Source organism: Drosophila rhopaloa, unplaced genomic scaffold (assembly GCF_018152115.1).
Source record: "Drosophila rhopaloa isolate 14029-0021.01 unplaced genomic scaffold, ASM1815211v1 contig_178, whole genome shotgun sequence".
Classification (NCBI taxonomy): Eukaryota; Metazoa; Arthropoda; class Insecta; order Diptera; family Drosophilidae; genus Drosophila; species Drosophila rhopaloa.
The window spans coordinates 3,462,500-3,489,122 of NW_025335059.1; the positions used below are offsets into that span (position 1 = coordinate 3,462,500).

Consider the following 26,623-nt stretch of genomic DNA (forward strand, 5'->3'; position numbering starts at 1 on the left):
TGGGTAATATGGATATTGATAATGGATAAATAATAATAATTAATAAATTTTTAAGGGCTTTATGTGGAAGAGGTGGAAACAGGGTATAATTATACTTGTGCATTTTTACGCGTTCCAACTATGGTCACACTTTCGACCGGCGTTTTGTTTTGCTGCAGATTTTTGTGTTTATTTTCGTTATTCTGCAATTGTAAAAACTAACTATGAAGCGTAGGAGTCAAACGCAGACTCAACAAGCCACTCCGGCCAGTAACAATACGAAGGACAAGACTGGAGCCCTCACGGTAGCCCAGCTGAACTCCGATGTCATTTGGCAGGTGGGTGCTCCACTGGACGAATATTTTAATGCGGATTATAACCATTGAATAACTTATTCACAGCTGGCATCGCAGTACTGGACCCCAGACACAAAGGCGGATCACCTGCCATATAGTGCCAAGATCATTGACCGCATCTACAACGAGGAGATCGGCGGAGGCGGTGGCCACAGTGCGCGCCGGATTAACATGCTGGAATTCAGTCAGTACTTGGAACAGTATCTGTGGCCACATTACCAGCGAGAAACCGCTACCCATGCCCACCTCATGTCCATCGTGATAATGGCCAACGAAAAGTTTCGGGAGCGCGTCGAGGTGTGGACCGTGTTCGAGAAACTGCCGGATCAGTATCCAGCCTTCTTCCGCCACGTGCTGGAGAGCTGTTTGCCTGAAAAAAAGGCCAAAGAGGCCAGCAGCACGTTGAGAGAGCGAACAGCCCTATTGATGTTCATTAACCACTGTTTCAACAGCATGGAGATCGAGCTGTGCCGCGAACAGGCAAAGCGGTTGGTCTCCCTGTCCATGTGGCACTGCCTGCAGCCGCGTAAGTCCCTTTAGAACCTTTTTAATCGTATGAAACTTTACCAAAATGTACCTTATTTGTACTACATTTTTTTAGGGCGCCGCGAGCAGGAGCTTCGTGATGTGCCCGAGTGGCGAAAGTACTGGAAGCGCCTTCTCAAGAAAGAAAAGGATAGCAAACCCGAGGTCCTCTGGGAAAGGCACTTTATGCAAAACCTTATCATCGACTTCCTGCACATCCTCGAAGGCATTCCTGCCGATGGCGAAGTCGCCTCTAATGTGGTTCATTACTGCGAGCGCTTCCTGGAGTTTATTATTGACCTGGAGGCTCTACTGCCAACGCGTCGCTTCTTTAATACAGTTCTGGACGACTGCCATCTTATTGTGCGGGCTCTTCTATCGCCTCTTGTTCGTCGCGAGGAGGGAAAACTGTTCGGGCAGGTAGGTGTCAGACTTCTCTTTTAATTACAATCTCGTACAGCATAAATAGGTTAAGTTTAAGTACAAATCTCAATGTTAGACATTGCTAAACTACAAAAACACTTAAATTAGTGTGGACGGTGGCTTATTAGTAGTCGTTGCCGTTCATGTAGTGCAACTCATCGCCCCAGTCATTCGCTGAGGGTGGCTCGTTGTAGCAACATGTCTTTTTCAGCAGGAAGGTCACATGCCGCTGTCGCAGCACGCAGATATAGAGTAGCAGCGGTGTCTGCAGGGCGTTGACCACGATGTGGGCATATAACAGACCCTCCAGCTGCAGCCAAGACATTATGAGGAACAGCCAGGCTATCGACATTACCAAAAGCATCAGCGAGAACATGATGAAGCTTTAAGAAAAAGAGATGTTTTAATATTCAGAAAAAATTTAAAAAGGCATTGAATGACTCACTTGGCCTTCAGCTTGTGTGCAATGCGACCGTAGACTGTCCTTCGGTTGATCAGCTTCCTTGTGGTAACATAGAAGAATATGTTTACCAAAATGATGCAAGCAATGGGAGCAAAAAATATGCAGATGGCAAGCCAGCCGATGGTCTCCTGTTCGCCTACCATCTGCTCTCGTTTATAGGACTCTGCGTCCAAGAAGAAATGAGAAAAGACAGCTAATACAGCCATCGTTGCCGTGCATCCCCAGGCGTAGGCAGAATAGTAGCAGTACTTCTTCCCATCCGTAACCCGCAGGAAAACGTTTCTCGAACGAAAACTTTTCCAGATGTAAAATCCAAAACTATTTAGCCAGAAAAAGGCTGCGAGCAGGCTGAAGCACATGATTATGTCCGCAACAATGAAGCTAACATGGCTTGTCAGCTCCGTGAAGATGCGTACCAGGTCCGCCGCCTGACTAACCATCAGGCACATGGCTATCGTTGTCACAATGTTACCCACCAAATCTCTGCTAAATGTATGTAAAATTAACGCATGAAGGGAGTCGAATTCAGCACCATTGCTCACCTCAGTGTTGGCAGTATAAAGTAGACGATAGCGATGATCAACAGAATGATAAGCGAAATCCCATGGAATATGGGGTTCAAGATCTTGCGGAGAAGAAAGTTGGAATCACTCCATTTGATCTCTTTCCGAGCCAAGCAGATCTTGGCAAATAAAACTTGTTTTTCACCAGTGCTGGAGGTAGCCTAAAAATGGATTCTATGATTATTTTAGCAATTTAATTGCACCGCGGCCACTCCTACTCTATCGATGCAGTACAATCCATTATCGTAGTCGTGGTATAGAGGCTCCATAGTGTCGGCAATGTCCTCCTCATAATCTGACTGTATTCCATGACGCTCCTCGCTCTCATGCTCAGCATTTGTGAAATGCCTTAGCTTGCCATCTTCCAGTAGCACTAGCTTATCAGAGCTCTTGAAAATGTAAAAGTATTTATAAGTATCTATAAAACCTGAATAATAGGCCTTGGACTCACCCCATCATAATGGTATATGGGCCACATCTGCATGGATCCGCAGTTGGGAATGCCAATGACGAACTTGAAAAGAACGGCCGTGTTTTGCTTCCCTCCATTGCTAGTGAACACTGGGTGGAAGTAGTCTGCAAATGAAACCCAAAGATATAAAGTAAACATAAAGCGTAGCTAATCATTAAGACACTTCGAGTTCTTGCCGCCTTTGTTGGTTTCGTGGATCAGAGGAGGGGAGCCAGAATTTCCTTTCAGATATAAAAATATTTGTTGCACTTCAAGGTGAAGAACGTGATCTCTGCAATGCATCTTCATCAGCTGTTTTAGCTGTGTTTTGCAATTCGTGCGGATTTGTTCTCCTACAGTTGCCGCAGATGGGATGCACTTTTGTTCCATTCAGGCCTTTGATATGTTAATCATATTTAAGCACACGAAATTAGATCGCATGTGTTGATTATGTGCCGTGCTTTAATCTTTAATCTTACTCAAATCCCAACAATTAAAAATCTCGTGATGTCATTTCTATGCGTTTAGTTGCCTGGCAATGATTCAACTTTTCTATATAGTAACATATTTATGTGTCACTTAAATGGCCAATCCACCCTTGGTAATGTTTTATTCAGTACTATAATTTTTATTTAGTCACTATGGCGCTTTTTGTTTTATTTTTGGTTTTTTTTTCAAGCCCAGCTGAATAGGTAATATTTATCAATATCAAGAGAAATAAGGTTCTAGTACGAGAGAAGCTATAGTCTGGCTGTCAGTAGTCAGAAGCTTTTGTTTTGTATTTTTGTGTATTATATTTAAATCATATTTATTTTTACATAAATCTAACTATTTTAATTTAGAGTACCTTGCTAATGGGTTTTCCGGCTCATTTCCTTTTTGTAAAGATGAAATAGACTTAATGGAAATCCCCCATAAAGTGCCTACTTTAAAAATTAAACAGAAGCATGCCCCAAGGCATAAATCATATTTCTCAACATGATTTAGGGTCACTCACAGTTTGTGTTGAGAATTTGTTTGGGGAAGTCAGTGAGTGGGGATGCATTTGTAGCTGCTGGCTGCGTTCCACTGATCCACTGATAGCGAACAAATGGGCCATTTACTGTTGGGCATACATATGTTGCATGTCAGAAGGGAAAATCTATAAAGTTGAATGGCCAACAAACTCCGGTGTGGTTGTTATGGTAACTTTTTCGAGGGGTCAGGAGTTTTCCGCCTGGCCAGCTGTTGGACTCACCCGTTTTGTTGACCTGCTGGCACTCGCCGTCCACGTGTATCTCGAATTTCTCGCAGCATTTGTTGACCAAAACAATTTGAGGATCGAATGATACCTTTGATGGTGATCCCCCACTAGTGACATGACTGGTTACCAGTAGTGGGCGTAAAATAAGGAGAAATATAGAGAGCAGGGGAATCAGTAGAGCGGAGCAACTGCTTTTTTTTGCATGTTGGCCAGCTGCAAAATGCGCGCCAAGCATTTTTACGAGCATCTTTTGCTAAGTAACACAGACACAGATACAGATACAAATACACGAGTAGGTGACCGTTGTCGTTGTTGTTTATGTGGATCTGCGATTGTTAAGAAATGCGTCATCAAGATGCCGGCTGTGAGCCAAGATCATGACTTGCATGCCAGAATTTAGGTAAGGCGACACTTTTCCGTACAAAAACACACCCAAAAAGGCACTTCAGTCTGGGATTCAGATTCACAGTCAGTTAATAAACAATGCGCGCTTTACTTCCTCTTTAAACAACATTTGTATTCAAATCGAAATGAAAATTGAAGAAGAAACATCAACCGATTCGAAGCGACGACAAAAAGCGAATGACTCTTTGTTGCTTGCTCTTAACATCTAGTCACTAAGGCGGCGAGAGCGTGGAGAGTTGGGAGAGTAGCGCTCAACCCCCACCAAAACGCTCCCTCTCGCTCTGTAAACTGGTAAGAACGCTATAGTTGAATGCCCCGACTTAGGGGTACCCAATAATCACTGTACCCTCTAAACTCGATTTAAACCATTTTTGGTATATGGGTAAGATTTTTAAAAACCTATTACGCCATAAAAAAGAATTTTTTCCTATCAAAAAATGTTACTGCTACTGTTTGGGAATACACATATTTTACTTCATGAAATTCAGTTATTCAAATGAACGTCTTCACAGGCAAAAGATCATAGATGTAATTGCAGATCAAGAAGAAATAAATAATAATAGTTTTTAGGTAATTTAAGGTAAATATTTAAGACTGGCACGGGCCTATGAAACTTTAGAGGACCTCCCTGTTACATTCTTTGCCAGAAACATAGGCTATCCTTTTACTCAACGAGGGTATACAAAGTTGAAGCAAGGCTTTAAATGCACTTCCTCTCTCTCTCGTTCCCTCTCCATGCTCTCTTGTTAAAATTGAGCGACGGAAATTATCAATTGGAGCAAGTAGTCAGTACAAGTAAAGCAGGAACTGGCACAGTCTGCCTGTGTGGGTATGCAATGGCTTTGTTCGCTCCCCTAGCACTCTCTAGAGTTCTCACTTCCTATACATTTCCAGGATGTGACTAGATGATGTGACGAGATAAGATGCAGCTGTATGCATTATCCTCATGACGCGTGCCTTGTCATCACACTTGTCCTCTCGCACCTCCACAAACACACAATTGGAAGGGGAAGAGCAAAGAGACGGAGTTCGTCTTTAAAGATTTCCTTCTTGTCAAAAGTTAGCCAACAACACCCTTCAGCTAACCTTCACCACAGATTGAACACACGCATGTATTGGTTTTCAGGGAAAGTCCCCCCTCCCCCCGTAAGGACTTCCGCTCACCTGGCTCGCCTAATTAGCACTCTCTTGCACAGACACGCTTACTATTAGTTTGTGTGCCAGTATTAGTGGACTTGCCCAAACTGATGACGTATCAACCTTTTGGGGCAGACCAACCGGCTTTCGTCTTACTTTGAATACCTGTAGTGCAGCTGAAACTAAGAGAAGAAGAGAATAAAATAGAGAGAATCACTTAATGTTCCCGTGAGTATAGAATTCACGAGGGCAGGTAGGAAAACATCAAAACACGTTCCATTCAATGCACGCCTTTGGGGAAGCGAACAGGTGCGGATCAGCGAATATGAGGGTTAAGTCTAGTAAAAATCCAATTTAACCTTTTCTAAAACCAATTATAATTTAAATTTGTCTTCTTTCAATCTTAAGCACTTGTTTACTATTTTTTCTTTATAACAAATTTAATTGGATACTTCTAGCTACTGGATATGCTGAAGTTCTACACCCGGTTCGAGATCAACGACGTCACCGGCAGCTCTCTCACCGATCACGACATGACCCAGCTGCACTACAAGAAGATCACCTCGTTGCAGCGGGCGGTGTTCGCCAAGTTTCCCAGCCTACGAGTTTTTGCTCTGTCCAATGTAGCCACAGTAGATAACCGGGAGTCGTTGGAGCAGCACTTCGGTGGGTTAGACGGCAAGGGACTCCTCCAGATCGCTACGTTCCTGAATTTGGTACCCGAAGAGGTGGCGGCACCCTTGGACTGGCATCGTGTGGATGAGCAATTTCTGCGCGAGCTGCTAATAACGCGACACGAGCGGCGTTGCTCGCAGCTGGAGGCACTTAATGAGATGCCCCTGTATCCCACAGAGCAGATCATCTGGGATGAAAACGTGGTGCCCTCGGAATATTATACCGGAGAGAGCTGTTTGGCACTGCCCAAGCTTAATCTACAGTTCCTGACCCTTCATGATTATCTGCTTCGAAACTTTAATCTTTTCCGCTTGGAGTCCACCTATGAAATCCGGCAGGACATTGAGGATGCCGTGAGCCGCATGTTGCCCTGGCAGTCGGAGGATGGTGATGTTGTCTTTGGAGGCTGGGCAAGAATGGCCCTACCCATAGCCAGCTTTGCGGTTGTCGAGGTGGCCAAGCCTCATCTCGGTGAAAAGAAGCCTTCGAGAGTACGTGCGGATGTGGGGGTGACACTGTCCGTACGTCGAGAGATCAAGGCAGAATGGGAGAACCTACGAAAGCACGACGTCTGCTTTCTGATAACCGTGAAGCCAACGCAGCCATATGGCACCAAGTACAAACACCGAGAGCCATTTATTCCGCAGGTCGGTTTGGTTAGTGTGCGTGGGTGCGAGGTGGAGGGAATGCTGGATGCCAATGGACGGGTCATAGAAGATGGTCCGGAGCCAAGGCCTCAGTTGCCAGGCGAGCAGCGTTGTTATCGCGTGTGGCTGGACTCTAATCAATACCGTTTGGATATGGACGATCTGCAGGAGGTAAGTATCAGGAGGCGGTGTTCCTAACCATATCACATTTAATACCCTCTTAATTCAGGGTGCCGACGATGTGTACGAAAGCTTCAACATCCTGATGCGTCGCAAGCCAAAGGAGAATAACTTCAAGGCCGTGTTAGAAACCATCCGTCATCTAATGAACACAGAATGTGTGGTTCCGCCTTGGCTGCACGACATCCTCCTGGGCTATGGGGATCCTGGAGCTGCCCACTATAGTAACATGTCCAATCAGGAGCGCAGTCTCGAGTTCAACGATACCTTCTTGGACTACAAGCATTTGGAGGCCAGTTTTCCCAGCTACAATTTGAAATGTGAGGTATCAGAAGAAAAGCGCCTACCGCCCTATCGACTTATATTTGAGGATGTGCCTATCCATAAGGAAAGCGATGAAGACGAGAGTGAAGACAAGGTTGAGCAGGAATTGACCAAATCAATTGTGGTGCAGCCATATAAATACGAGGCTAGGGGACCTTATCCCAGTGATAAGCCCAAGCAGTGAGTATATCAATTCTTCAAATTTGGTTTTTAACTGAATTGAACCTGTTTAACTTTCCCATATTTTTCAGAAACTCTATCCCATTTACTCCCACTCAAGTCGAAGCCATTCGAGCAGGAATGCAACCAGGGCTGACACTGGTGGTGGGTCCTCCTGGCACGGGTAAAACCGATGTAGCCGTGCAAATTATATCGAATATTTACCACAACCACCCCAACCAGCGCACACTGATTGTGACCCACTCCAATCAGGCGCTGAATCAATTGTTCGAAAAGATCATGGCTCTGGACATCGATGAGCGACATCTGCTACGTCTCGGTCACGGAGAAGAGGCCTTAGAAACAGAGAAAGACTACAGTCGCTATGGACGAGTCAACTATGTGTTGGCCAAACGCATGGACTTGCTTAGCCAGGTGCAGCGCCTGCAGGAGGCGCTCGGCGTGAGTGGGGACAACGCTTACACCTGTGAGACTGCCGGCTACTTTTACCTTTACAATGTAATGGCGCGCTGGGAGAAGTTCCAGAGCCAAATGAGCGTGCACAGAGACGAGGCAGATGCAGAGAAACTGAGATCCGTATTTGCGAAGGAGTTTCCCTTTAGCAAATTCTTCGCGGATGCTCCACAGCCTTTGTTTAAGGGTGCGAATTATGAGGAGCTCCTGGACACAGCCTGCTCCAACTTCCGATACATCTCGGACATTTTTAACGAATTGGAGGAATTCCGCGCCTTCGAACTGCTGCGCACAGGTCTGGATAGATCTAAATATCTGCTCGTCAAGGAGGCAAAGATCATTGCAATGACTTGTACGCATGCGGCACTAAAACGTAAAGAACTGGTCAACCTCGGTTTTCGCTATGACAACATCCTCATGGAAGAATCGGCCCAGATCCTAGAGATTGAGACGTTCATTCCCTTGCTGCTGCAGAATCCGCTAGATGGACTAAACCGTCTAAAACGTTGGATCATGATCGGGGATCATCATCAGCTGCCGCCCGTGATTAAGAACATGGCCTTCCAGAAGTACTCCAACATGGAGCAGAGCTTGTTTACCAGACTCGTGCGGCTCGGGGTTCCAACTGTAGATCTGGATGGACAGGGTCGTGCCCGGGCTAGCATCTGCTCGCTGTACAAGTGGCGCTACAAGAAGCTAGAAGATCTGCAGCACATTTTTGAGCGGGATGAGTACAAAAAGGCAAATGCGGGCTTTTCCCACGACTACCAGCTTATCAATGTGGAGGACTTCAAGGGCGTGGGTGAAAGCGAGCCCAATCCATACTTCTATCAGGTGAGCAGCCATTTTACTTGTATTTACTTTGTATTTAATTAAGTTCTTAACATAATTAACTCAAAAAAAAAACCCTAGAATCTTGCTGAGGCGGAGTACATTGTTGCCGTCTACACGTACATGCGCCTGCTGGGCTATCCCGCGGATAAGATCTCTATACTGACTACTTACAACGGTCAGAAGCATCTCATTCGCGACGTTATCAACGCTCGCTGTGGGAACAATCCGCTCATCGGTTGGCCGCACAAGATCACCACCGTCGATAAGTACCAGGGCCAGCAGAACGACTACATTCTTATATCTTTAGTGCGCACCAAGGCGGTGGGACATTTGCGAGATGTGCGACGTCTGGTAGTGGCCATGAGTCGTGCACGTCTTGGCCTTTATGTATTTGGGAGAGTCTCTCTATTCAAGAACTGTCTGGAACTCCAGCAGACTTTTAAACTGGTAAGATAAAAATGTGTATTTTATGGACTTCAGTAGATACTAATTTTTTTTTTTACAGCTCACACAGCGACCTCTAAAGCTAAGTCTGGTCCCAGATGACAGCTACCCCACTGATCGATTAGCCAGTGCAGATGTGGCTAGTAAAGCTATAAAAACTGTGGAAAACATGTCCGAAATGGCGCAATTCGTCTACGAGCGTTATATGGCCAAAATGGAAGACCTCAAGGGCACTCTGCCTACCGAAGAAGAGCTGCTCGCCATGCGTAACCAGCTACCCCAGGAAGACGAGGACAATGTTGCCGAGGAAGCTACCGAGGAGCCGCCAGAGAAAAGGGCAGCCAAAGAAGCGCCCGTGTCAACGAAGAAGACATCAGAAGCCTTTAAGCCCACGCCCATTCTAAACGAGATAAACGAAGAGATGGATCAAAGCGAACCGGTTGAACAGGTTGAAAATGCCGAAGAGCCAACCAAGGATTCTGTCGAAGCTACAGAGTCCTAGTTGTAGTTATGTTGCTCAAATAATTTAATTTCAATAAGTTCCAACAATGTTTATGTGACAAATGCAAAACGCATAAACCACACACCATAAATTTCCGTCTACTTCTTGGGTGCGGTTATGCCCTCCAGCTGAGCCTTCAGCTGGGCGTTGGTCTTCTTTAGGAAGGTTATCTCCTCGGTAAACTTCTTCTCCTCGGAAGCTCGCAGCTCGGCATTGCGCCGCTCGGCTTGCTCCTGCTTCAGCTTCATGTCTGCGATGATCTCCTCGAGCGCCTCTTTGTCCAGTTCAAGCGTCTTGACCCGATCACGAAGCATTTCTTTTTCTTCGTGCGCCTGCAAAGCTTTGCGCATGCCGAAAGCCACGGAGCTGCAGTAGAGCGTTTCGTAAGCCTCCATGGACATGGCGATCTCGTCGCGTATGCGCAGTAGCAGCAGGCCGCGCTCCGAGCAGTTGATGGTCACCTGGCGAATAATCTCGTCTGCAAGGCAGTAATGTTTATGATAGCTAGAAAACGGGAAAGATCTGATCTTACCAAAACACTGTGAGTAAAGTTCGCGGCGCACGGGACAGATGCCCGTTTCGCGCGCCTGAGTCTGCTGCAGCCTAGTGTCTAGCATCTCCTGCAGATTTATTACATCCTGGCGTGTGGCTGGAGTGCTGGACACGGACTGCTGCCATAATTGGCCATCCTCTTCCCAGCAGCGAGGTGGTAGAATTGAATTCAGTATTTCCTCGGTCTCCCTTTTTGAATCTAGCAAAGCGCCCGCAGTTTGAGGCCTTTTCATCTCTATCTCCGTGAGCGGAGCGCCACCCTTCTTGTCCGGGTGCTTAACTACCAGCACCGGATTGTTGTAGCGCACCAGGGTCTGAAACTGACCCACACTGGTTATGTCTAGCTCCTCCATTTCGCCGATATTCCTTTCTTTTAATTTAAAACTCAAGAAATATATATAATCTAAACTTGTGTGTGCTTCGGAATATCGACAGGTTTGTTCAACGATTCTGTTGATTGGAAAATCGGAAATGCCTGTGCTGCGAAAAATTCCTGGGGGTGCGAGTTTATTATTCTTGCGCCGGTTAGCAACCTTCTGGCACTGGGCAACGCCTCGAATTTTGTTTATTGATGTAGCAAATATCAACAGGTTGGAAAACTCAGTTTAAAGGAATTTTCACCATTTTAATTTCGATGGAATTACGCTCCCATAGTGACGGTTATTTGATTCAGGTTCTTTTATATAGGCTTTAGAGATTTGATATTAAAGTTCTGATTAGTCAGTTAAAGTAGATTTCCCCGACCAAAGTAAATAATGCTTTAATTTTACAAGCCTTAAGTTCTATTGCTGCATTAATTTAATTGTTTCACCAACAATTTTCAATTTCTTTGTCCAATCTCCTCCAGTTAAGTAGAGCAATTAAACTTCGTTTTACTTATTTGTATAATATGTTTAATGTAAATGCAAACACAATGAGTTTCTGTCTCCGTTCTTGAGGATTCGAACAGCGGTCAAAAGTAACTTAGTTCGTTGCACGTTTCCAATTCTCTCCAACTTAAAATATGAACTTATGAGTATGAGCAAGTTTGGCTAATTAAACTAGGATCTAAATAACTAAATGTTAGCGACACAACTAAACGTAGTACGGAATTGGAAGAGCAAATAATTTAGTCTTTTTAGTGGAACTTAGGCTTTATACGCATTTGATCGCCATTAAAACTAATATCGCGGAAGTATTCGAGTGGACTGAACTGTATAGATGCAGATGTAGATGTACATTAGTAACTCTTACATATTCATATCGTTTCATTACGGCTAGACATTGTCAATATATAATAGTACATATATATTATTGTCATTATTTATGCGGGAAAATTTCCTCTATGGGTTCTTGTAGTTCTGTTTCTGCTCCTGGCTCTCTATCCTGGTTACTTGAGTTCTGGATAAGCGCTGGCTTACCAGATACAACTACGCTATGTATATACGCTCTTGCTATAAGTAATTGCATGTGCTATTTACGTGTCTAGATTATTGTTGGTGTAAACGCAACGGCGAACTCAAAGATGCAACAGAACAGATTCGGTTTAAATCAACCACGGCAAGGTTTGTCTTCTACACAGATACACAGCTACTACATAATTTACACATCTTTTGGGCCTCAGCTCCCATTCAGGCTTAGATCAACTCGGCCACGGCATCATCTCCGTCCCGAATAGGTGCCTGGAAAGTGGATCCTGTGAACTCGTACAGCTGCAAAGTTAGCAAACAAGTTTTAGTTTTATACTTTTGTTGTTATTCCTGATTACTCACCGATGGCGCGCGATTGTTCCGCAGCGTGGCATAGTCCGCAAACTCATGCATGTGGGGATCGACACGGGCCAGCAGCAAACCAGCACCACCCACTCCTCCGGCACTAGCACCACCACCACTGCGCATTGAACCACCGCCGGCTCCACCGCCGCCAGTTAGGCGATTCTGATTATTACGCGGCTGAATGGTGGCATATGTGTTGTCCACTGACTGACCCACGTGATGGACCTGCTCGAGTGAGCTGCGATGGTCCATGTGGCCCGGCGCCTCAGAATTCGAAATGTGATCAGGCTCTGAGAAGACCTGCATGGTCAGCTCCTGCTCCTCATACAGTTTCAGTTTTCTAGGAGAAAAATTAATCTGATATCAAAACTATTTCCATGCCCGCCTAATATAGTCACTTACTGTTCAATCCATAGCGGATTTTCGGTGGTGTTCAGGTCCTCGATAATCTGTTTCTTGATCAGGGCCTCCTTGCGACGAGTCTCCACAGGCACAGACAGATTCCAGTGCTTCAGGCAACAGCAAAGGACAATGAAGCTAATGACGCCCACAAAAAGGACGATGACCAGGGCCACCAGTCCAGCCACAGCTAGATCAAACTCATCTTGAACAATGGCTATGTAGGCGGGCACCACGTTTTCAATGGCAAAGCCGGCATAATAATCCTAAAATACAATAAATATTTGGTAAAATAATAAAATGGAAGTTAACTTTAAAGAAACCACCTTTAGATAATCGTAGTTCCTGTCGATATCCTTTAGTATTTCATCAACGGGAGCTATCTGCTGACTCTGGGGGTCCACGGCATGGAAGTAGAGATCACACCAATCCATGCGGATGCGGCCAATAGAGTCCAAATGAAAACGTATCTCGTCCACAATGATGCGATGCTGGGTTGCATTACGTAACTCGGCTATGATCTCCTCTTGCTCCTGATAGACTTCTTCCGGCGGACGTGAAAGGATTACACGGACTAACTGAGTGCCATCAAAGACCCAGATCTACATTAAATAAAACAATAATTATAATCAAGCTTTTATCAAGAAAAGCAACCTCTTGTAGTATATTTTTTTTTTGAGTACTTACATTAACTTTTGTGCTAGCTGATCTCTGGGGTTGCTCCAGTTCTCGGGCCACAATTTCCAGTTCGAATCGATCCTGGTTGTACTCAGCCATTATTGTGTTGGCTGTGATACTGCCGTCCTGCGAGATGGCAAACGGACTAGGAACAATCGAGCCGGTGGCTTTGGTGGCTCCAAACTTATATAGATTTGAAGCGATGATCATAAACTCAATCTTGGCATTCTTTCCCTGATCTGCATCAGTTGCATTAACCAACGCAATAGTTGCGCCCATCTTGGCATTAGCATTTACTCCAGCATAGTAGACGGGCTTCTGGAACACGGGAGGATTATCGTTCACATCAAGCACTGTGATGGCAACCTTTGCGACAGTGTTGTCCCGATTTAAGGTTTTGATCGAGAAGGAGGCGCGTTCCTCTTCTGAGATGTGTAAGTCCGCCTTGATGCTGGCCAGGATGTACAAAGTGTACACATCCGTTTCTTCGCGATCAAGACTTTTGTTAGTGTAAATATCACCCGTCAATTTGTCGACATAAAAGGCACCATCCTCATTGCCCAACAGCATGTAGTAGAAGATGTCCCGGTTGTGCTTGCTCCTCGAGGCAGCTTGAATGTGTCCAATTTTCACATCTCGACCGCTGTTCTCATTGATTGACACCTTATACGGATTAGAGGCATCAGGGAACTCCGGACGATTTTCGTTGGCATCAACAATACTAACGCTGAGCAGACGTAGCGATTCGAAAGGAGGATTACCCGCATCCCGGGCCACAAGGATAATGTCGTAGCTATCGAATAATGTAAGCATTATAAGAGTTTCTTCCTAAAACTAAACTACACTTACTTGGCTCGGTTCTTGCGGTTCAGCTGCGTCCTGGCTCGCAGTTCCCCAGTCACCTCATCGATCTTAAACTCCCCGGTCTGCTGCTCGTTTCGGTTGTTCACCTGAAGGTGGTAGCTAATCTTACCGTTCTCCTCCGTATCATTATCTATTGCCCTAACGGTGAGCAGTAGATAATCCGGTTCAACTATATCTCCGGGTATCTCAATGGTGGCATTGGACAATGCGGGTATAATAAACTCCGGCTTGTGACGATTTACTCTTAGCACTGTGATGATCGCTTTGGCTGTGCTTTCCATCGTGCCCGATCCCTGGGTGTCGCGTGCTGAAATGGTCAACTCGTAGGCGCCATGTTTCCCGGACAAACTCTGCGCCGGATAAACAATGCCCGACTGGGCATCGAGCTTAAAGAGGGCCAATTCATTGCCAGCCGTGATAATGTAGCGTACATCTCCATACAGGCCCTCATCCTGGTCGATGGCTTGCACTTGCAGCAAGGCGGCCGGTGGTTGATAGGCGGCATTCTCCGCCACCGTGGAGTTGTACACATCCCGCGTAAAAACGGGAGCATTATCATTGACATCCAAAATATTGATGTGGATCTTAAGATGGTATAGATATTTAAAATACATATTATCATTATTAATACAACTCCGGTATCTGAAGTTAATCGAATATTCTACTCACCGTTGCCGTGGCTGATTTCTGGACAGTGGCAGGAGCCTTATCCTGGGCCACAACTGACAGCGTGAGCTCCTTAATCTGCTCGCGATCAAGAATAGAGGCATTGGCCACCATCACATTGCCAGTATAGGCATCAATGCTAAAGTATTTGTTATTTTCCCCGATTAGCGTGTATGTGATTTCTCCAAAGACGCCCACATCTCCATCTTGGGCCTCCACTTTTCCCGCCACAGTGCCTCGAGGTGAGTTCTCCGTTACATTGAAGTAGTAATCGAATTGAGAGAACTTTGGGTCGTTATCGTTTAGGTTAATAATATCCACTACCACGTCAGCGGTTGCTGTCAAGGCGGGCACACCCGTATCACTGACGGTGGCCAGGAATTTAACCTCCTTAATTGCCTCGTAATCGAGTCGGGCAATTGTGTAGATCACACCGCTGGTCTGGTTAATGGCAAAATAGTCATTTGCACTAATATTGAACTCTCCAATGCTAGAATCCTCATCGGTGGCCTGCAGAGTGGTCAGTACGGTGCCCACCGGCTGCTCCTCCACCATCTGCAGCTTGATCTGTGGCTGCTCCACACTCCATGGTGCATTAAAGCGCTAAATAATAAATTTGTTTAAAATTATTTGTGGCTTTTGAAACAAAGTCAAATTTAATGGCTTAAAATTTAAGATAAATTTCTACCCATTCCTTTTATCTCCTCGTCGGAAGAATGCTCAATGAGCTATCCTACACCAAGCTTAAGCTGCTTTTCATCAATGTCTTTGCCATATTGCACAGTGCCACCTATTTAAATGTATATCGCTTATATGCAGACTTGAAAAACGTTAAAGCTGGTGTTGATGGCTCTAATGAGGAGATATGGATCAGGGAGATCTTCACTTTCCTCATCAGTGGTCTTATAGTGGTGCGCTTTTTTCTATGTTTTGTCGGATTGGCTTCGAACATTGTAGCCATGTAAGTGAATTAGCTAAAATGGTTTCCCTAAATTTAGAATTTTATTCACTGCTATTTCAGATACCCCATTCTAACCAACTCCCAGGCTGAGATGCTTATGCCCACCATCATAGTGCAGGCCATTGACAATGTCATCCTTAATCTCTACGAGATTATTTTGGGCTATGGCAGTTTGTGCTATCTGTATCCTGATAGTACGGCTATTTTTATCTTTTTTCTTTTTAAAATGGGAGTCAAGATTGGCTGCAGCATCTCTGCCTTGTATTTATAATAAGCTACATTTTGTTGTATAAACTTCTTTATGCAATCAATTTTCTTCTTAGAAACATTTATTCGGATCAGCATAATCACTTGGCCACTCTAGTCACCTTCAACGAGGAATCGCACAGCTTGGGACCAGACAGTGTGGATGAAGTGGAGTTGGCAAACCAAAATTTTTATGTTTCTTAGCTATTTGTCTTTTTTTGATAGAATCCAATTGAATAATCAATGGCTCAAAATATTAATCTAAATGTAATTGTTGGATTAATCCTAAGTTAATTTATCTCTTCTAAATGCAAATATCTCTGCTACTTACCGGTGGAATCTTGTTGACATCAATGATCTGGATGATTAGCAAACCGCGACCCTAAAAAACAGAAAGTTTTTAATAGCAAATTAAGGATTACCAAGTGAAATCCATACCTGCTGGACATTTGGAGCTGTGCTGTCCGTGACCAGTACATTGATCCTCATGACGGCAAAAAGATTGCGATCCAACTGCTTGTTGACCGAAACCTTTCCGTTTCTGGCAATCGCAAAGTACTCCTTGAATTGATCATAATGTGGCAGCTCCTTACCCTCCTTATCGATTGCGGTTATGTCATCGGTGGCTGCGAACTCCAACGCATTATGGCTGGCAACATCCGGATCAAGGGCGATTAATGTGTACACCAGTTGGCCGGGAGGGGCATCCGCACGTACTTCAGCGTGCTGGGTGGCCGGTACGAAGTACGGATCTTTATCATTACTATTCTGCACATTTATGGTCAGAGTGGCGGTTCCCGTGAGACTTGGCGTTCCCAGATCAGAGGCCTGAACCTGCAGCTGATAGGTGTTGCGGCGATCAAAGTCCAGTTTCCGGGAGACGAACACCTCGCCGGTCCGTTCGTCGATGCCAAAGTCATCGAAGCTGCCCTGCTGAATGCGGTATCGCAGTTCAGCATTCTTGCCCGTGTCCAAATCGGTGGCATGCACCCGCTCCACGCTCGTTCCAATCTCAGAGTTCTCCTCGACCACAGCACTGTAGCTCTGCTGCTCGAAACTGGGCACATGGTTGTTAACATCCCGCACCGTGATGTTCACCCCGCAGTGGGCCGTGAACAGTCCATCGTTGGCCTCCACAACGAAGATGAGCTGATCGCTGTTCAAATTGGTCACATCCAGAGTTGCGTTCGGCCTAATGCTGATCTGACCAGTCTCGCGATCAATGTCAAAGATGCCCTCAACCTGCTCGGAGCCCCGGATTCTGTAGCTAATTCTGGACATGGTGTCCGCATCCCGTGCCTTGACGATCAACGGGGAATCAAAAACCACAGCACCCTCATCCACACTGGCCCTGTACAGCGGACTCTCGCAGACGGGCGGAGAGTCGTTGGCATCCGTCACGGAGATTCGGAGGGACACAACTGAAGCCGAACCACGACCATTGTCATCGGTGGCCTGCAGAGATATATGAAAATTTAATTTTAAAAAATACTTTTAGCGGCCTAATTTACCAAGCTTTGAATTTGTAAATATTCACTTAGTTTATCATTAATTGAAATTAAATAATTTATGTACATACATATATAATTAAATTATTTAGTACTTTTAAGCTGTCAATTATTCGCTGTACTAGTGAAAATTATAAATAATATTTGTATACCATAATTCATTTATTCAGCAAGTAGTCATAATTATTATAGAACTCACATCTTTATGCAAATAGAAAAGATTAAAAATGTGCGCTCAATTCAAGGGGTGTTTATTACAAACAAGTGGCTGAAAAATATTCTGTGTTTACGTTTTAAAAACATAAAATGCGGATAATTAGTTGATGGGAGAAATTTAAATTGCCCCACTGCTACAGACTTTTATTTATTCAACCCGTTCACTGTTCAAAGTTCCCAAAACAGTAACTTCATTATAACTTTTAAATATTTTATATATATTAACGAAACAAATAATTTTTTATTTAATTTTCCGGGTTTTCATCAGTCTTAAGGTGTCCTTAATGATGTATCGTGATATTTCATGACCGCGTGCCTGAATTTTAATCCGCTTTTGTTATTTATTATCCACATGTTAAAGAAGAATCGGCCCACGTCAAAGTCTCCCACATGATTTTTCCTACCAAGCTACGCACATAAAAACCTTGCGACCCGCACACGAAGATTGAGACAGTCACTCACCTTGTATGACAAGAAGTACGTGGTCTCCGATTCGTAGTCCAGACACGTCTGCGGTGCCTTGTCGTCATTAGCAGTCGCTGCGGAAACTCCAGATGGAGCTGCGTGTGGAACTGGAGCTGATAGAGGAACCGATGATGCCGGCTCCTCTGGCGCCTGGGTGATTAACGTGTACTGGACGGTGGGCTCGGTGCCAATCTCCCTGGGAGCCGCCTCCATGGACAGCATTTCCAGGTGACCCTCGCCGTCCTCCTCATCATTCTCATCCTCGTGCAGATCACGTCGCTCGCGTCTGTTGCTTTCCCCCTCGCCATGGCAATTGGCGAGGCTAATAACACCTGTCTGTTCGTTGACATGGAAGAGTTCGGCGCCGGTTCCGGATAGGCTGTAGCGAATGCCGGAGTCACCGTAACTGCCGGAGTCCACATCCCGGGCCGTTATGGTGGCTATGTACTGGCCCGGAAGTGCCGCCTCCGAAACGGATGCAGAGTAGCTCTCCTGCTCAAAAACCGGCTTATTGTCATTGGCATCGAGCACGCTCACCGTAATCGTTGCCGTGGAGGAGAGCCGTGGACTGGTGTCCGTCTCCTCGGCCACCACCAGCACGATAAATTTGCGCTGGTTGGGATTCTCGTAGTCCAGAGTGCCGTTCGCTACGCGAATGTTTACTTGCGAGTAGCCGGTGACGAGCTTTGGTTCCACGTCAAACACTCCGGATACGTCGTCCAAGTGCAGGGCAAACTTCGAGTTAATGCCCACATCAGCATCGCTGACGCTCATGTCCAGGGCGAGGGGTGTGCCGGGTGGCGTGTTCTCCAACAAGGATACGGAGTACTCCTTATGGTTGAACACCGGCGGCGAGTCATTTACATCCCTTATGGTCACCGTTGCCTTGGCCGTAGCACTCGTCAGTGGATCATCACTGGGAACTCCATTCACAAGCTCCCGGGCACGAATCACCAGCGAGATTATGCCCGTGGAATCCTCCAGAGCTTCCCGATCAAGCGGTTTGGCCGTGCGCAGTTCTCCGGATTGAGCGTCCAGCAGGAAGTAATCATTGGGATCTGTAAAGGGAAATAAGTAAAAGGATTTATATAGTTTAGTTATTGCAAATTTGAGAACCTCTTAGCTATTCATAAAACAGTGACTCACTCGTTCGCAGATCATAGACAATCTTCCTTGGTTCACCCGTGTCTCCATCCCGAGCATGGACAGTAAGAACCAAGGTGTTAATGGGACTGTCCTCATCGATCACCGTGGAAAGGGAGCCCTGAAATACGGGCGGTTTATCCTGGACATCCTTCACTCTGGCCTCGAATGTGGTTTGGGTCTTGTGCGGCCCATCGGTGGCTTCGATCTGGAAGTGGTAGACCATCCGCTGGTTGTAGTTCAGAGTGTCATTGAGCACAACTGCTGCTTCCAGAACGGTGGCCTCTCGCTTAATCACATGCAGTCGGAATCTGTTTGTGAATCAATGGCTTAGTTGTACATTTTTGCTGTTTATGTATTTTGTATAGCGACTTACTTGCTACAAGCTTCTGGACTTTGCTGCTGCGGCAAACATTTCAAGTCAAGACTGTCTCCGGCTATATCCCGGTCCTTAACAAGGATCTTATCAAAGATGGTTGTTCCCACCGCAGCATCTTCGTTAACATCGGCCTCGTAAGGGGTCTGCAGAAGGATGCATAAAAGTATTAATAAATTAATATAGGATGCAAATCAAATGGTTTACTCACATTCTGAAACTCTGGCGGATTATCGTTGAGGTCAAGAATAATGAAAGTGATAGGCACTTCCACCACATTATCCCGCTCCGACTCTCCCTCCGGATCAACGCGATCCCTGATCGACACCAGGAACTTCAAGGTATCCTTCTCTTCACGATCCAGTGGTTTAATCAGCGTAATATTTCCGGAAACTGGGTCAACGCTAAAGTGATCTGCACCGATGGCGCCGTACGTGACGGGACTGCCCTCCGGATCATAGGCTTCTAGCCGGAAAACTACAGTGCCCACAGTGACATTCTCATACAGAATTATGTTGTTCAGGGTCTGCGTGAATACTGGAGGCAGATTTGTCTCTCCTGGTTGAGAAAATGAAAAGAAAATATACATGACATTGGGTTTTTTTTTTGAGGAATTTCTGCGTGGTGCTCACCCTTGGCCAGGCTCAGGCTCAGGCAGATCATTAATAGCCCCAGAGGGAGCTTCATTTTGGTGTCTGCAAAAAAAAAACAAATAAACGTAAATTGTTTGTTTAATTTTTTAGTGGCGGCGAAAAGTGGAAGCAATAATCTTAAACAAACAAGTTGTGTTTGGGAGACAAATTGGAGACGTAAAAATCGTAAAAAAAAAACTGCATAAAGTCGAAGTTTTCAGTGCTCTTATCAGATATTGAAACAACCTTCACAATTTAATGACAAATATATTTTAAGTTGTTTAAATTCAATTAAAATATATTCGTTCAGAGAGAAGAATTCGTGGCATAAGAGTTTTAAGCTCGTAAAGGATATTAAATCTTATTTCCTCGTGTAAAATAACGATTTTTACCTATTTCCCTATTATGAGCAGTCGAGCAGAGTATATTAAAATCCGTTATCATACTTTGGGGTCTGGTATATTGTTATTTGATTTTTTTTCGGCTTTGTGCTTGTTTTTGTTTTTCGTCATTTGGTGGCATAAACAAACAATAAAGATAAATTAAATTTCATTTTGTGCTGAAAATTCAATTAGCTGACAATGCACACGGGCCAGTAAGAGCGTGACAACGATGATGCGGATAATGGTGGTGGTGGTGGTGGTGGTGGGGCTATGGCTGCTGATGATGATGATGATGGCTATAACAACATAACGTTGTTGATGACAAGCAGCAACAAGAACAACAACAATAAGAGGCAACAAGCAACATTGTGGCAAATTGTGCACTTTAACTGCGGGCTGGGGGGTGGTTGGCCAACAGGGGAGGGGGTTCCGAGCCCGGGAATCGCCCGAAGGCGCCAACATTCCTGATGCGTCCGTCCATTTGTCCGGCACGCACCACCTAACCAAGAACCAGCATTGCGAGCTCCTGCACCAGAGGGGCACATATCTGGCAACCAGCAGCCGGGCCAGCCAGGCGATGACCACACAACCAGCCGAAGGAACACGAAAACACTTGGAAAATTCTGCCCACTCACTGCCAATTTTACAAATTATCAAATAACCTACAAATTCTTACTAAAAAATAAACAAATTTTAAATTATTTAAAGAGAAAATGCCTAAGAAAGAACTAAATACATATTGAAGCCTTTTTGTACTTATTAACATTTTTATATTAAATACAATAACAAATGTTTGTAGTCGTGGTAATGCAATTATTGTTTTGAACTCATTAATTGAGATTTTGTCAAAATGTTTTAATAAATGGATTTTAACTTGGTATAAAGAGATATTTTGGTTTCTAATTTGAATTAATGTGTGGCTATACAATTTTCTGACATTTTTGTCAGTGCATAAGCAGGAGCAGCAGCAAACAAAAGCGAGAACCAAAACCAGGCAGAGCCAATTAGTTATGCATAAAAGCTCGACTAAATATTTTCAGTTTGGACCATGTTTTGTATGGGTTTATTTGCTTACAACACTGGCCAAGAGCCTAAATGGGCAGCACGAGCACAAACACATACCTTCAAATAGTAAGTATGCTTGTCTGGCTGAGTTGGGTCCATAAATTTACCTACAAGCGTTTTGCAGTCGCCCTGTACTGACCATAAACTGAACATTTTAGGGTTAAGCGGGTTTGTTTTCGGGTCTGCTGAGGGTTTGCCGGGCTCGGACTTAAACTTATTCCCCCGTTGTCACGACTCGGTCCGTCCCTTAATCCCCACAGCAGGCCAAAAGTTCATACGTGAACTCGGAATACTCTAATGGCGAATAAACTGCGGACCACCAAAATATTTATTTTTGCTTGTGCATCGGTGTGGTGAGGTGTAACTTTTGAACTTTTGAAAAAATAGCTTATCAGAGCAGAAATCAATTTATTTAGTTAGTATCCAAAAAAGTGAATTTAACAAAAATTTATTATACAAATTTCCCTTACTTTAACCATTTCTTTTTAAATTGGTGGATTTGCTATTTCTAAACACTTTCAAAACTGTTATGAATAATTCTTTTCTTTTAAACTATTTTTTTTAATTTTTTGTATCCTATTCCTGTAATAGTAATATTTATGTTTTAACTGATAGCCCCTATAGTTTATATACCCTTTACTCGAGTTCGATTTAAATTCAATTCTTAGTTCAACTGGTTGCCACAATACGAAAGCACACGTCGTCGCCTTTCCCCTTTCTATCCCCCTGTCACTGTTAATAAATCGTTTGGGGTTTGTATATATTTGGTTTCAAATTATGTTCTAAATGGCTCGGTTGGCAGTTAAGCTTAGATCCGTTGATCAACACTATACATTGCGAATTTATGGATATTTAAATCATGTTACCCCAAGCCGAATAGATTCCTAGCCATTGTGCGTTAATCTATGGGGATTATGAGCTCAATCCACAGACCAGGCGATGTGCAATGGCTTCCATTGTCTCCACGTGAGCCAGGAAGTAATGATTTTCACTTGAGATTTTAGACATTAGGTTGTTACATAAATGCATGTAAATTTTCTTGCACACAAATATGGAGAAAATTGTTCGGTACGAAATAATTGCCAGAACTAGGTGATTTAGTTCTGGCAATTATTTCGAACCGAAAAATCTGAAGTTTAAAATTCAATCAAATATGCATATATGGGTGTACATAAATATATACAATTGTTTGCATTACTCTAGACTCCCTTTAAACCGGTTTGTTATTTATGATTTATTTTCATTTTTGGGTTTTTTTCTGAGTATTTGGGAATTAAGCTGAAAGCAAACTTTCACAGAAAGAAAAGTATTCTTCTTGATGTATTTAAAGACTTACATATTTTAAGAACAAGTCAGTTACTTATTAACAGATGCACTGGATTAAAGTATTTGCTGATTTTCAACATTGTGAACAAAGTTAAATGCGATTTCCACCAATTTTCCGGCTCTGCTGAGCTCAAAAGATTCCCCCCACACCGCTAATAAACCGCAATCTCCTGGCAATACATTTTTTGGTTATTTTCCAGGCAACTCTCGCTCGCTGTGTCAATATTATATCACAGCCATTAAGGCTCCATCCACATATATGTACATATATATACCCACACGTATATAGACACGAGTTCGCTGGAGCATAACCAATATCAATCATACGGTAAATTTATATTGCATTTACGTATTTTCCTTTTCATGTTTGTCAATCCAGAGTCAACCTGTTGATGATTCAAGCCTTTCCAGAGGTGGCAGCCACAATCCATCCCCGGGGTCATGTCGCCTGCACCAATTGCTTTCTCGTGGCATCATAAAAAACCATGTGTACCCTGAGTAAAATTTACTTTTTACTTCAGGGGCAGCTGTGTTGGAGTGCACAGCAGTTTGGCAATCCTTCGAGCAGATTGCCTCCACCTTTGGGTCTCATCCATCCCTTTTTCGGGCATGTCAAACATAATAAATCATATTTATTTAAAATACATTTTGCTTAGCCATCTTGGGTTATGTCCTCTGTTGTCCTGGCCCCATTCTTTTCGGAGTGGCAATAATAATTGAATTACGTGCGCTCCAAGGACTCTGTCCCTTGGTACGTTCCACGCTTTTTGCCCATCATCCGATTAGGACTAATGCTTAAAACTTGTTAGTGCTCGACTGTTGCGCGGTTTTTGTCACTAATCCAGTGAATCCCCCTACGACTGTGACTGGCTGGCGAAATTGACACTTGACTCCGCCGGATCAGTAACTTTTTCCCCCCTACTCGCACTTGTCAAAACAAATACTTTAACCACCCGGATGAACCCGCTTTGAGAAAAAAAGTTTATACGAGAATTCGGGATGGGGTAAGTTAATTTTTTACAAACAAATAATACGGTCCCATTAAGTCCACTATATTGTAAGTGTGATAAAGAGTAGAGCTGTATAATCTAACCAAATTTATTAAATTTGATTTTTATATGTCAGTAAATTTTCAAGTAAATTAATATTTTTATTAAAAAACATATGAAATCGGTTATAAAATTTTTGGCTTATGGCATTTATATATTACAAAATTGGAAATACCATTTTTATAAAACTTTGGGTTCTAGTGTATCTCATCAATGTTTCATCTTCGGCATCGTTATTCTTTTTATCTGATTTCAGCCCTCGCTGACATAATAAAAATGTCAAACTCCGTATGCTGTCGCTTGTAATACATTTTATTCATAAAATGTTCTTTTTATGATTTCAGATGGCTGTTGCTAGCTTTGTTCAACCTATCTGACTCTCGTTTACCATCTATCTTTTTCTTTTTTCAGCTGTGTGTGTGTGCATTTGTTACGGCTGCCGGTGATGATGATGACGATATCCCAATCGGGGGAGGAGAGGGGTTCCCAAAGTGCTCCACTTAAGTATGCTATGTAAATCACCTGTGCGAGTGCCGCCTTACCGTCTTACCTTACCTCACCTTTCCCATCAGGTGACAGCCCCTCCCTCAGCCAACGTTCCTGTCAGTGGCGTCATTTTCTTCATGTCTTGCAGTTTACTTGGCCCAAAGCGTCGCCGGCGAAAAACCTTTGCCAGGGATTCTATTTTAACGGCATTATCTTCAGTTGTCGCCTGGCCTTATCTTACCTTCCACCCCGCCCCTCCCACCGCTCACAGCTCCTTGGAGATGCCTCAACATTTTTCGTTCGCATTTAAATTGCTCTTTTTTATTTGCGCCTTCTGTCCCCATTTTTGTTGGTGTGGGTGGGGTTTTCCCTCTTAATTTATTCATAAGCCTGATGGCGCTGGTTGGGCGGCTAAGGGGGGTGTTCTACTTCTTGAGTGGGCCAACATCATTACTATTACTCATGCAAGGCACACATACACACACACACCAACACAAACAAACAAACCGACACACATTCACGTGCGTGTTCCATCGTAACTCAAAGTTGTCCTGTCCGTGTTTGTTTAGGAACCATCCCCATGCTCGAAAGTCAAAGTTTCCTCTTTCTTCGGGTTTGTTTTTATTATTTTTTGCTAAGCAATTTTCACATTCACCTGACTTGCCACGCCCCCCATTTTCCAACTCCCGATTTGTGCCACCTCGCATCGTTCATCGTCCCTTCACAGTTTCACAGATTTGCGCTGTATAATTATGCCTAGCCCAGGCCCCACACAATTTATATAAGCCAGGAACGGTGCGTTTCGAAAGTGTAAACTCAAAATACGGAACGAAAATCATGACACCATATTGGTCAGCAAACAAACTATTTTATAGGAACATCAATTTATCAGGGATTTTATTACATACATTAAATTTATATTACATAAAATAACATTGAATAAATGACTGACAGATGAATTTCGAATCATTTATAATTTTTAAGGGTGTCAGCTATTTTACTTTTAAATACAATTTTATTACAAAATCAAGTTATTCCTACAAATTTCGTATTTGATTAAATTCTCAACCAGTATTATGGTGACGTAACGTGCTGTTTTCCTACGAGACTTTCTCATTTCGTATTCAAAACACTTGTGACAGTTTAACAAATTTGGAATTTAAATTGCACTTGCACTTAACTAAGGAGGGATTGGGATCGGGCCCGAAAGTGAGGCCATTGCTACGAAGGGAAAACGCGACGACTGTGGCACCTGTTGGGGCAAACACACAAGCTCATATCCCTCCTACACATGTAGGAACGCGCGTGTGAGTCTATAAATCTGTTGCCTTAATCGTTATCGTCGAGGATGCTGGTTTTTATTATGAGCGAGTCGCTTAATTTCCACAATCCCCCGCAATTATGAAAGACAAACGGGATGAGCGAGGTGAGCGGGCCAAACGTGCCAAATCCGCATCCTTCCAAGGGGCAGGAGACCTCCCAAAAACTTCGGGTCTTAAGGAACAAAGCCAGAAAGCAAGCGAGTTCGAGTTCGAGTTATTATCAAGTTTCTTCTTCAGCTGTTTGCCTTGGCGCTTCAGTTGTTTTTTGTGTTGCTCCTTTTGGCAGGATTACCATTGTTGTTTTTCCCACGAGTATTAAGTGGCAGACCACCCAGGCACACCCACACTCCTGCAGCAAGGACAGGTGGGGACTCGAACTTAAAATTACGGCTCTGAAATGAAATTAAAATGGTTTTCTTTTCTCGTTTTCCACCCAAAGCTGCTTGGTGCGGTAGTTTGTTATTGTCTGTCTGCATATTGAGGAACGTTAAACAGTCCGCCCACGAAACCCATCCGCCCACTTGGCCAAGTTTAAATTGGTTTTATGTTAAAGCCAAATGAGTACAGCTCGGGGGCCGAGGTCCAGGCCACGCCAGAATGAGAGCTTTGGGGTTGGGCTCCAACCACCACCACGGCACCGTTTCCAGTTGAGCATCAGGAAATGAAATTTCTTGCGAATTCCTCTTATTTTTTACCCTCCTTTTTTTTGTACTCCTCTTTCGTGCGGAAAACGACGGGGTCGTGGTGG

General features: G+C 44.0%; 5 protein-coding genes across 9 annotated transcripts in view; 2 read left to right on the forward strand and 3 right to left on the reverse strand.

The window, feature by feature from the left end:
- Window positions 1-136: 136 nt before the first annotated feature.
- Window positions 137-9,875, forward strand: LOC108037032 (RNA helicase aquarius). Of its 2 annotated transcripts, XM_017113465.2 has the most exons (8): window positions 137-317; window positions 381-861; window positions 937-1,280; window positions 6,004-7,038; window positions 7,097-7,551; window positions 7,623-8,838; window positions 8,917-9,285; window positions 9,344-9,875. In XM_017113465.2, exons 1-8 carry the CDS (start codon window positions 204-206, stop codon window positions 9,782-9,784), a joined length of 4,455 nt encoding a protein of 1,484 aa, XP_016968954.2. In that variant the 5' UTR covers window positions 137-203; the 3' UTR covers window positions 9,785-9,875. The 2 variants fall into 2 exon arrangements, with proteins under 2 accessions (XP_016968954.2, XP_016968955.2); XM_017113466.2 differs by lacking the exons at window positions 137-317; window positions 381-861; window positions 937-1,280 and adding an exon at window positions 5,836-5,854.
- LOC108037034 (probable G-protein coupled receptor Mth-like 5) lies at window positions 1,288-4,573 on the reverse strand. Of its 2 annotated transcripts, none has more exons than XM_017113468.2 (6): window positions 3,998-4,573; window positions 2,761-2,885; window positions 2,528-2,698; window positions 2,289-2,470; window positions 1,729-2,229; window positions 1,288-1,666 (listed from the first exon to the last, which is right to left on the reverse strand). In XM_017113468.2, exons 1-6 carry the CDS (start codon window positions 4,248-4,250, stop codon window positions 1,408-1,410), a joined length of 1,491 nt encoding a protein of 496 aa, XP_016968957.2. In that variant the 5' UTR covers window positions 4,251-4,573; the 3' UTR covers window positions 1,288-1,407. The 2 variants fall into 2 exon arrangements, with proteins under 2 accessions (XP_016968957.2, XP_016968956.2); XM_017113467.2 differs by having other exon boundaries at window positions 1,729-2,232.
- Window positions 9,791-10,786, reverse strand: LOC108037035 (putative inner dynein arm light chain, axonemal). The gene is made up of 2 exons (XM_017113469.2): window positions 10,317-10,786; window positions 9,791-10,262 (listed from the first exon to the last, which is right to left on the reverse strand). The coding sequence occupies exons 1-2, from the start codon at window positions 10,687-10,689 to the stop codon at window positions 9,883-9,885; spliced, it is 753 nt and encodes a 250-aa protein (XP_016968958.1). The 5' UTR covers window positions 10,690-10,786; the 3' UTR covers window positions 9,791-9,882.
- A 426-nt stretch (window positions 10,787-11,212) lies between these two features.
- The window catches only part of LOC108037036 (cadherin-87A), a 59,280-nt gene continuing 43,869 nt past the window's right edge, over window positions 11,213-26,623 (reverse strand). For both annotated transcript variants that reach the window (XM_044458856.1, XM_044458855.1), the window contains 14 exons: window positions 20,245-20,307; window positions 19,824-20,170; window positions 19,613-19,758; window positions 19,240-19,547; window positions 18,091-19,151; window positions 16,343-17,359; window positions 16,236-16,286; window positions 14,701-15,300; window positions 14,017-14,615; window positions 13,177-13,960; window positions 12,816-13,091; window positions 12,493-12,755; window positions 12,088-12,430; window positions 11,213-12,027 (listed from right to left, as the gene is read on the reverse strand). In XM_044458856.1, coding sequence (XP_044314791.1) covers window positions 11,953-12,027; window positions 12,088-12,430; window positions 12,493-12,755; window positions 12,816-13,091; window positions 13,177-13,960; window positions 14,017-14,615; window positions 14,701-15,300; window positions 16,236-16,286; window positions 16,343-17,359; window positions 18,091-19,151; window positions 19,240-19,547; window positions 19,613-19,758; window positions 19,824-20,170; window positions 20,245-20,299 — 5,925 coding nt within the window. In that variant the 5' untranslated portion in view covers window positions 20,300-20,307 and the 3' untranslated portion in view covers window positions 11,213-11,952. The remainder of the gene's footprint in view (window positions 12,028-12,087; window positions 12,431-12,492; window positions 12,756-12,815; window positions 13,092-13,176; window positions 13,961-14,016; window positions 14,616-14,700; window positions 15,301-16,235; window positions 16,287-16,342; window positions 17,360-18,090; window positions 19,152-19,239; window positions 19,548-19,612; window positions 19,759-19,823; window positions 20,171-20,244; window positions 20,308-26,623) is intronic.
- LOC108037037 lies at window positions 15,353-16,213 on the forward strand. Of its 2 annotated transcripts, XM_017113472.2 has the most exons (3): window positions 15,353-15,658; window positions 15,719-15,919; window positions 15,982-16,205. In XM_017113472.2, exons 1-3 carry the CDS (start codon window positions 15,414-15,416, stop codon window positions 16,106-16,108), a joined length of 573 nt encoding a protein of 190 aa, XP_016968961.2. In that variant the 5' UTR covers window positions 15,353-15,413; the 3' UTR covers window positions 16,109-16,205. The 2 variants fall into 2 exon arrangements, with proteins under 2 accessions (XP_016968961.2, XP_016968962.2); XM_017113473.2 differs by lacking the exon at window positions 15,719-15,919 and having other exon boundaries at window positions 15,982-16,213.

Coding starts and splice junctions, on each gene's coding strand:
- LOC108037032 (XM_017113465.2), top strand. CDS start 204: ATGAAGCGTAGGAGTCAAACGCAGACTCAACAAGCCACTCCGGCCAGT. Junction 1,281..6,003: donor AGGGAAAACTGTTCGGGCAG/GTAGGTGTCAGA, acceptor GGATACTTCTAG/CTACTGGATATGCTGAAGTT. Junction 7,039..7,096: donor ATATGGACGATCTGCAGGAG/GTAAGTATCAGG, acceptor CTCTTAATTCAG/GGTGCCGACGATGTGTACGA.
- LOC108037034 (XM_017113467.2), bottom strand. CDS start 4,250: ATGCTCGTAAAAATGCTTGGCGCGCATTTTGCAGCTGGCCAACATGCA. Junction 2,233..2,288: donor TTTATACTGCCAACACTGAG/GTGAGCAATGGT, acceptor ACATACATTTAG/CAGAGATTTGGTGGGTAACA. Junction 1,667..1,728: donor GCACACAAGCTGAAGGCCAA/GTGAGTCATTCA, acceptor TTTTTCTTAAAG/CTTCATCATGTTCTCGCTGA.
- LOC108037037 (XM_017113472.2), top strand. CDS start 15,414: ATGCTCAATGAGCTATCCTACACCAAGCTTAAGCTGCTTTTCATCAAT. Junction 15,659..15,718: donor GCTTCGAACATTGTAGCCAT/GTAAGTGAATTA, acceptor CTGCTATTTCAG/ATACCCCATTCTAACCAACT. Junction 15,920..15,981: donor GGCTGCAGCATCTCTGCCTT/GTATTTATAATA, acceptor TTTTCTTCTTAG/AAACATTTATTCGGATCAGC.
- LOC108037035 (XM_017113469.2), bottom strand. CDS start 10,689: ATGGAGGAGCTAGACATAACCAGTGTGGGTCAGTTTCAGACCCTGGTG. Junction 10,263..10,316: donor ACTTTACTCACAGTGTTTTG/GTAAGATCAGAT, acceptor ACTGCCTTGCAG/ACGAGATTATTCGCCAGGTG.